The 10,047-nt window shown below is 44.0% G+C and overlaps 1 protein-coding gene across 5 annotated transcripts in view; it reads right to left on the reverse strand.

Moving 5' to 3' along the window:
* The window catches only part of APBA2 (amyloid beta precursor protein binding family A member 2), a 342,515-nt gene that overhangs the window by 72,242 nt on the left and 260,226 nt on the right, over window positions 1–10,047 (reverse strand). For all 5 annotated transcript variants that reach the window (XM_019504340.1, XM_019504341.1, XM_019504342.1 and 2 more), the window contains one exon: window positions 8,290–8,326. In XM_019504340.1, coding sequence (XP_019359885.1) covers window positions 8,290–8,326 — 37 coding nt within the window. The remainder of the gene's footprint in view (window positions 1–8,289; window positions 8,327–10,047) is intronic.

Consider the following 10,047-nt stretch of genomic DNA (forward strand, 5'->3'; position numbering starts at 1 on the left):
CTCCACCCCCTACTTACCAGCTCTGAGTCCGGCTCCAGCTCCCTGCTGCAGTGGGTGGGGGCTGCCCAAATCATCAAAGCTCTCCGAATCTTTTCCAAAGATTCAGAGAGCTTCAAACTGATTCAGACCTTTTTATTGGTCCCCTGATTCAATTCAGATTTGGAGATTCGGCCACTAAATCAGGCCGAATCTCCTCTGAATTGAATCAGTACCTGAAGCTTTGTACGGCCCTAGTGTACACTTGCTTAGCTTTACGCCTGTGGATAGTTTAGTCCCATTGGTTTCAGTGATATTTTCAAATTAAACACCATCATATTTCAACTGCCAGGATAATTTTCCAAGGACAAAAAGAAAGAAGAGATGTGGAGATAGAGAAAAAAACATGTTTTTATGTTGGCCTTGCATTGTGCTCATCTCCTTTAATCAATGATTAAATCTTACTTTTAGCTTGATTACATTAATACTAAAGAGGCAGTAACATCAAATAGTCATAGGGTGCATTTACACATATTATGGTGAAGCAATACGCTCCAGCGGTTATCACACCAGAGTTTATTGCCCCCAGGCACTGCATTTACATTTGCACCTGGGGTTGCAGCATATTGAGCTGGGTCAGAGCAGCCCCAGCTGGCAGGAGGCCCAGGGGCTCAGCCTGTCAGCCCAGGGCTGCTCCAACCCAGGTCAAAGTGCTGCAGAGGGGGTGGCTGGGGCATGAAGATGTTCCAGTGTGGGGCTAGCCAACAGGCCACCCACCCTCATGCCCCAGGCAGCCAGGGCAGTATCAATACATGTGCTGCTACAGAGTCTTTAACTTCACAGCAGGATAGTACTTGTATTTACAGGTACTACCCTGATGCAGTTAGTTTCCTGCAGCCTAATAGAGCTGCACATGTAGACATGAGACATTTACTGCACAGCTAATTAGTCTACTCAGCAGTAAATATCTCATGTAGATGTGCTATTACAGTCCATCTAGTCAAATCCCTTGACTATGTATACTTTCTATTCCCCTATAATCCTACAAGGGGATCTTGTCTTGAGACATATAAACTTTCCAAGCTACTAAGTCTTCTTTTCCAAATAATGGAATGCAGTGTTTGAGGGGAAAGTGGGGTAATAAATTAAGAAAGGAGTCCTCTGGTAAAGGGAATGTGCTTGCTTCCACCTGAACAACCAGCTGAACCTGCCTGATGCACACAAGGGATTGAAAATAACTGAGCAGCCTGCCACTGTGACAGAATGCACAGAGGGAGATGTTCACACCTGCCTTAATTAGTTTCCAATTTTCCTAAATCTGACTTAAAAATTCTTCACACACAAAGTAAGTTTGATTAAAACCACTGAACTGCTTCATCAGGAGTTGCTGTTCTCCCTTGCATATTGCACACAAGCCAAACACGATTACTCTTAAAGGCAGCCCACAGCAGAAACAAACCAGCTCATTTTTAAAAATCAATACTAGTAGCCCCATGTTCTTCAGAAAAGTAAGATTTATTAACCAACATCTGCACAGCATGCGGCAATTTGTTTCATAAGAAAATTTCTAAAGGGTAATTATATATTACAGTGGGATTTTGCTATTATAAATCCAGTGCTACTCCAGAGGTTAAAATAGAATCAGTCCAGTTTGGCCAGAGCGAGGTTTTTAAAATAAAATACTTTGACAGTACCTTCTAAAAACCAAGAAGTGTAGCCAAGTCCCTGCGAATCTACTAATCAAAGAAGAGCACTTATATAGTCAGTTAAGTCACCCATCTAGTCTGTCAAGAATCAACTCCAATAGCTGCAGTAGTAAACCGCTACATGAATTAAACCAAACAAGGTAAAAATTCCACAGAAGGTTAGCTTCTTGATTTGTTGAGGCCATCTGCTGAGCTAATGTCAAATGCATCCTCTTAATGGGGCAGGGGGAGTTTTCACCAAAAGATGAGGTTACTCTAATTCTGCATCCAAGTATCCACACAGATATTTAATGCAGTTTAACTACTCCACTGTAAAAGTTAATTCAATTAATTTCCCCAAATGTCCACATGTAGACACGCCCTGAGAAAAACTGGGATAACACTTACACATCCTCTCTTAGCAATTATTATACATCAAACTGGAAACCTAATGGATACTGCTGCAGGATTTGCAACAAAACATTTCAAAAGAGGAGGTACCGATTTTTCTGCAAATGCAGAGCTCCTATCCTACCTTCCCCATAGCTTCTACTGTATTCAAGGGAGTTTATCTCTTTCTCATTCATAAAATGTGAGATTAGCCCATCTCTGGCAACATCCTATGCTTTGTAGGTCTTTCAAGGAGGAGATTTGTGTCGCAGTTTCTGTTCAAAGGTATCTAAAAGGCATTTTATCTTCAAAGACATGAGTCTAGAGCTCTGTGTTTTCCCTGCTATGTTTGAAGACATTGTTAATAATCTCAAGCAGAGCATGGAGTTACAATTTGTGACCTACTTTGGAATTACTGACTGTTGCCAAGGGGGAGGAAAAGAAGAATTCATGTTGTGCCTGCTGGCACAGTGACTGTAAAAATGCTTTTCAATTTGTCTTAAAACACATTTCTTGCAAAAGTAAATTACCTAGGTTCTTAAATAGTTTTATTATTGCTTCAGTAGGGGCAGTAGGGTATGTCATAAAATAGTTCAATTTATTAGAAGGCTTTTGTTCATTTAAGGATTTCAGTTCCCCTTAATACATCCCCTCCAGCACTTCAAAGAAAAACTTGAGCTTGATGATATTTGGAGAATCACTACATTACTAGCAGAATGCAGCTAACTACATAGTTATCACAATCTAAGGAACATTTTTAATATCTTAAGTCTGCAGCTCATGCAAAGCAATGAAGGAGAGAAGAGGAAACATGCTGAGTAGATAAAGCCTCCAAAATTTGTTTTCCATCAAAGGGGAAATGGAGATGACTTTCAGGTGAGATAAGGCACCTGTCAGAATAATACAGGGAGCAATACTAGAAATTCAGCAGTACAGCGATTACCCAAACAGTCTTTTCTACATCTAGAAAATGTAAGAGTGTACATTCAAGCCAGGATAAGCTTCAGTTCAGCAAAGTACATAAGCGTACCTTTGACTTTATGAGTGTGTAAGGCTTACTGATGAAGAAAGGAAAAGAGCAAAGAAGAAAAACCATTTAAAAATGAAGACATTTAATTTGACAATTTGACTAATAGCACTATGCAACATTTTATGTTGCGTAGTGGTATTAGTAATAAGCAACTGCTTTTAAAAAGTCAGATTTTAACTTTAAACAGTACCCTTTCAAAAGGTACTTGATGCTCTAGGTTAGTGGGAACCAACCTTTCTAGCATGTGTGCCATAAGCTAAGCACCAGACCCTCCCCAAGTGCCATTCCGATCCAATTCTTCTGTTCCATCTGCTGCTCTCATTTCTGCTGCCTTTCTCCCTGCTCTCTCCTTGATCTGCTACATACAGAGGCTGCCCATGCCAGTTGTGGCACATGTGCCACATGTTAACCACCTGTCCACCTCTGTCCTAGAATCCTAATGAAGTGATCGTAAAACTTCGCAGCCCTGGAGGCCATCACAGTGTGCATTACAGGTGGAACTAAGAGACCGAGCAAATACAGCAAGTCTTATTTATAAGACTAAACAACAGCAGAAAATGTCTGAAATGTTTCAGTGTACTTTTTAACTTTTGCATTAATAAAATGTGCAACAGAAAGTATATACTGAATGATTCCATATGCATGTACTCCTTGATCTGAAAGCCTGTCAGGAACTTCTTTAGTCATCCATCTAAAAACAACTGTAATTTGTAATTAAAGCAAAGCAGGGGCAGATAGGCATTGAGGGCTTGATCCCAATGTAAACGGAACATTTCTGCAAGGTGCTGAGCACTGACCTTTCACTGAAACTACTAAAAAGTAAAGGTGCTTGAAACTGCAATATTAAGTGCTATCAACCCATCAGATACTTGCACCTGTTATATGCACCAGATAGCACATATCACTTCACAGAAGACATCTCTTCTTCAATCACCTAATTTCATCCCCATTTTTCCATTTTATTTTCTGATAAAAATGCAAAAGGGAACAAGACTCTTCTAGTAGTAAGACAAACATATGGAGAGGAAAAATGAGTCTCAGAACACTGACTACAGCTGGAGGCAAGATCCATTCTAGAAATATCAGCTGAATTCAGGGGAAGAAATTTGCTACCAAGGCAACTCTAATAACCAGGTAACTGCATGTGCAAAGATCTCTGTACATGCAAGAGATATGACTGCCAATACACTACAACCTCATTATTACAAACCCACATGGAACTGGGAGAAAAGGTCATTAAAAGAGGGTGTTCACTATACTAAGAGCAGTTAATTTGCTATATCATAATAATAAATAAATTGGTGTTTGGATTGTTAAAAGCAAAGGCTTGTTATAATCAGGCTTGCTGTAATGAGGTTGTACTGTATTGCTTCCACAGTTAAGGAGTCCTGCTGAAAATATGTCCCCCTAAGATGCTGAACAGAACACCTTTGTGGTAGATCTACTCCAGCAGTTCTCAACCTTTTCAGACTCAAGGGACCCCTCATTAGACTCAAGGCATACTCAGAAAATGCCAGCTCCTAGTTTTCACTCATTTTTTTACTACAAAAAAAAATAACAGAGCAATTTTTCTGTTTCAAGGAACTCAAAAGAGGGAGGTCAGACTGTTTTTAACATGATGGATTCCTATTTGAAAAATCTGGGTATGTTTTGTGAATCAGATTTATGTGCCTAACACTGCTAACAATTCATGTCACCCCACAACACCCTTGACAGGATCTCAAGCCACCCTGTGGGGCAGCAGCACCCAGGATGAGAATCAGCTTTAACCCAAACAGTGTAAAGCAGGGCAAAGTAGAACAGAGCAGAGTAGTAGTGATCTCCTTCAGTGCCCAGCACACACAGAGGGGAAGGGATTATGCAGACCACTGGATTGCTGTGATGGACTAGGGCACAGTCAAACTTATCCATGCTCTCTGCCTCAAGCAGGACCTGCTACTGCTGTGGTTGCTGGTGTGCCAGCTGCAGCTGCCAGGGAGCCCGGGGGTTCCCTTCATTCCTCCTCCCCACCCACATGCACCACTGGGTGCAGGTCTGTGCCATTCCCTGTGGGAGTGCCATTTTGCTCAACTCCCTGCCCACCAGATACACTACTGAGTCGTGTAGGTGCAGGGTTGTGCCTCTCAGCTCTTATGACTGAGCAGCTCAGGACTATTCCTGAGGGTTTTTTTCCCCACCTCTACATTCAGAGAGGAACTGGATTAGCTAATTAACATGAGGGTTCCTTCTGAATCATGTACATTTCTAACTATGCAATACTGTACTCCTGAAAATCCCAGAGATAGTTTATCCTCTCCTGCTCTATGGTTAAAGAAAAGAATAGAGAACATACAATGATTTTACAAAACTTAACCCCTGCTTAACTCCCCCCTTTCACACTGTCCTAAAAACTGAACTGCCTGTTTCCAACACTAGGGCAGCAAGCCTCTGAAGCAAGCCTTCCAAAACTTTTCCCCTACTGACAAAATTAAACCATTTTAACTGTGTCAGTATTGAGAAATGTTCGTTTAGTTTTCTTGAAAGTACTACAGTGTCCCTGACCTTCCTCTTTGACTGCTGTCCGCCACAAAGCTCTTGCTCTGTATTTCAGAGGCTTTTTACCTCCATTTAGGGCTTGTTAGCCAGTAAATGCCACGTGTTAAGTGCTATTTCCTACAGCTGTCAATCTGTGCAAAAGGAGCAGCCTTTGAACTTGCAATTTGCTCTGCCTCTCAAAGGGGACTGCTGAAAAAAAGAAGCTATTACTCAAACCAATATGATCAGGGACCAGAAAAAATAATCTGTTCAACAAGCCTACATTTCTCAGTCAGAATAAGAGGAGGGAATAGTCTTAGAACCCAAATTCTTTCAGTTTTACTACTTACAGTTTCAATGGGGAAAAAAAAACAGCATGTGTCAGACTTAAGGAACTTGTCGAGTGCAGTCTTTGTTACTTCCGTTGGCTCAGCTCACTGCAGACAACCCGGATCCCCTCCAGTGTTCAATGGGCGCTCCTCCCTGCCACCTTCCACTGCAGGGATTTGGTGCAACACACCCTTCACCTCCCCGCATGGTAGAAACCCAGTGCATGCCCCCAACTGCTTCCTTCCCCTGATGCCAGGCTCTCTGTGTGCACTCTCACCTCAGGGCCCCCCCTTATTCAGGGGCGGGCAAAGTCCAGCCCACAGGCCGGATCCAAGCCAGCAGCCAGGCTCCATTTCCCAGCAGCCCCTACCCGCATGGCTGGGGCCAGTTTCCATGGAGACCATGATCAAGAACAGCATTTCTCAACCCATGTGTCACGACCCAAAAGCGGGTTGCAAAAATGTATCAAAAGGGTCATGAACAAAATTAAAAAATTGATTCTCCTTCAAAGGAGAAAAACTCAGGAAAACATGGCTTTTCCCTTGCAGGCTGGCAGACATCCAGCCTGCAAGGGGCTGCTTAGGGCCCCCCATGCCCCACATCCCTCCACCCCACAAACAAGGGGGCTGGGGCCTGGGGGTGGGGGCAGCAGGTCAGGAGAGAGGGGCTCTGGGTCAGGACTGGCCAGTGATGTTTACAAATGGGTCCTGGTACAAAAAAAGGTTGAGAACCACTGAGCTCGAGGACAAGTTATTAGGCTGCCTACACGTTAAAGCAGTGATTCGCAACTGGGGTGCTGAGAGGTGCCATACCACCCGGTCCCTGTGTGAGGAGGTAAATGCTTTCCTCCCCTATTCAGTGAGTGACCTGTACTTGCCCCAGCCACTGCCCCAATGCTCCCAGCAGTGGGCTCTGCTGTAGGTGGCTAGATGCATGAACAGACCCATGCTTTGCAGCCTGGCTTGACCCCTCCACTCCTGCCAAACTCTTGGGGCCAGTGCAAGGGGCTGTAGGGGAGCTTACTGGCATGTGAGACCCTACAGGATCAATCTCTGCAGCAGGGACTGCCCTTGCCCCTCAGGTACAGAGGGATGGTGGTGGGGAGGAAGTAGGGGAGGCAGACAGTGTAAAGAGCAGGGCACTGCAGGGTCAGGTCCTGGCCCTGTGGCTCTTACCTGGCACCATCTAGATCAGTGGTTCTCAACCTTCTTAGCCTCAAGATTCCCCATCGTATCTTTTCTAAATTTAGATTTAGCTTAGTCATTCTCAACTGGGTGCCAAAAATTTCAGAAAAAGAGAAACACCGTGTTAAATCACTGGAAGGATGGGCAGAAAAGAGGGGGAGAACTGTTGTAATGGAAGGCATTAGTAAGCAACACCAACTTGTTCTTTGATCTACAGCAGGGGCACTACAGATCCAGGCCCCAGCACCATGTCATCTGGCTCATGGGGCTTCCCATGAACCTGAGAGGAGCCCACTGGGTCATGGCTCTATGCACTAGATGGGGGTGCAGGATGGCATGGGGTCCAGTGCCAGTGTGCAGGGCCAGGCAGAGGCTGAGCACAGGCATGGAGCCCTGATCCCAGCAAGTGGGACTAGGTGGGGGCAGTGCAGAAGCCCAGGGCCTGATCTCTCCACATGGGACTGGGTGGGGGCAATATGTGGTCCCAGGGCCCCAGGGTTTGATCCTGTTATGAAGGGCCAGATGGAGGCAGCTAGAGGCTGTGGAAATCAATCACTGTGCATTGGGGGGGACACCCAAAGTCATACAGGTCCTGATCCATTCATGCAAGTCTGATCCTGTGGCCTGGGGTCTGATCTAGCCCATGGGACCAGCCCCGCATCACTCATCTGGCTTGTGGGGCCAAAAGGTTGAGCACCACTGATCTGTAGGTAGGGATATGGCTGAAACTGTGACTCTGTTGAACAAACAGAAGCAGCTTTCTCCAGTTCACCCTCCCCTCCCCACTGCTGGAAAGGCAGGTAAGTGCATGGGTGTGTGCAAGACATGGGGGTTTACGTGGCCCTAAATTGAAGTGGAGTTTTTAAAAACCCACTGCTTCACTTTAAGGCCCCCGTTTTGTCTACCCACGCCCAAAAATACTAAACATAAAGAGGGCGTGTGGAACATTATTTATTATATGTATGCTTTGCTTAACTCAGGATAAGAACTTTATATGCCTTCAGGTATTGTACAGGCATGAAGATATATTCTACACTTACTTCTTATTTATCAAATTTTTCAGTTACATTGAGTTGGGTTAGATTGTCTTCTTTCTGTTTGGGTTTTTTTTAATATTTCAGAAAGTTTATTTTTGGTTTAAAGCTACTGTAACATTAGAATGCAATAAAAATGTACTTACCATCAACAAAACTTGGAAATGAAGACACCTTCTTTGTCTGTTAGGAGACAAAAATAATGCACCATAAAACTGTATGAACACAGCAAAATCAATTTCATGACATAAAGGATAACTTGTATAATATTAAAAATATTAAAACTTCATTAATATAAAGTATAATTTTAAAACATTTTAAATGTTAAAGTTTTGCATGCCTGCTAATAGGAAAGTATATTTCAAATCCTATAATATTGTAATAAGATAACCAAGGCCTTACAAAGAGCTTTTTCATAAATAGATCTCAAAACATTTTATGATGCAATTCAGCCTCACTGACCATGTAGGCTGGAGACAGGGCAAACAGCAGGGAAGCAGCCTGCCCCACCCTGAACCTTGCCTCCCTGCCATTTAGCCTGTCTTCTGCCTGCATCCCAGTTGGAGCGGGAGCTGCCACCACCGCTGCTACTGCTGTATGGCCACGGAGGACTGGAGCCATTATGTGCTCCATGCCCCAGAGCAGAGCGGGACTGGAGCTGGAGTCAGATCCCCAACAAATGTAAGGAAGCTACAAGGAAGTGGGGAGGGTTGGGAGGAACAGGGAAGGCAGCCGGGGGGGGGGGGCAGGCAGGGGAAGCAGAGGGTGAGGGGACAGGTAATGGTGGTGGGGGCAGTGGCTGCAGGTCCAACTCTGACCCTGATCCCAGATTGGGGCAGGAGTTAGAGTTGAAGCAGCTGCCTGCCCGCTCCCACTTTGACTCAAATCCAAGGGGCTTTCTTTGCCCAAGTTGAATGAAGCATTCCCTTTGCAGCATCTGCTGCTTGCCAGCATGTGCAGAGATGTGACCCTTGGCAGGGAACGAGTTGCAAACAGCAGCCCACAATGACAAAAGTTTGCTAACCCCAGGCAGTTCCCAAAGGTTTTTAGGCAGACGCAACAATGCCAACACTTAAAATATTCAAGGAACATGATGGTCCTTTATCACCAAAATTTTAATCAAAAAGACTATAAAGACACACGTAGTCCAGTGTGATCCATGAACTGGCTGCAGACCTTTACAAAGCACATGAACCATAGTTTGGGAACTACTGCACTAGACAGCACTGCCTATCATCCACCTTATTAATTTTGCTCATCTGCAATCATATTTTTTAAAACCTAAACATTCTCTCCAAAGCTTTATGGAACTCTAGTGGAACAATAAACTATTTCTGTGTTGGTACAGCACTTATTACAAGCCCTGATTTTAGCTGGGGCCTCCAGGCACTACTTTAATACTACTACCTGCTGGTTATTTGACCAGCAATATCTCCCATACAGGAGTTGATTTCATTACTGATGAGCAGGGATCCTGGTTTTCTCTGACAAGAAAAAATAAAATAAATCACATATTCTCTGACAAAACTTCACAAATTCTCTGCTTAAAAATCCAAAATCCGTAATTAAAATGAAAAGCCACTATATATATAGGTATCAATTGACCACAACGTTTTATTGATATATTTACAATTTTAAAGCAATTTGGAAGTCTACCAGTGGTTCAATCGCTATAATAAAATAAATCCTAAATAACTATAAATTTTGGTATTTGATTTTTGTTGTTTTATCATCGAAAACTCGTAGCTCCCTCTGCCCCCTCAGCTCATGAGGATGCAGGTCCAGGGCCCTCACTTCCAAGCTACAGGTCCCCAGCTTTGCTACTGCCCCTCACTCCCCAGCCACAGCCCTCCAGGCCTGCTAGTACCCTTCACCCCCCACCTCCAGCCCTGCTGATGTCCAAC

Source organism: Gavialis gangeticus, unplaced genomic scaffold (genome assembly GCF_001723915.1).
Source record: "Gavialis gangeticus isolate Ggan-Ray unplaced genomic scaffold, GavGan_comp1, whole genome shotgun sequence".
Lineage (NCBI taxonomy): Eukaryota > Metazoa > Chordata > Crocodylia > Gavialidae > Gavialis > Gavialis gangeticus.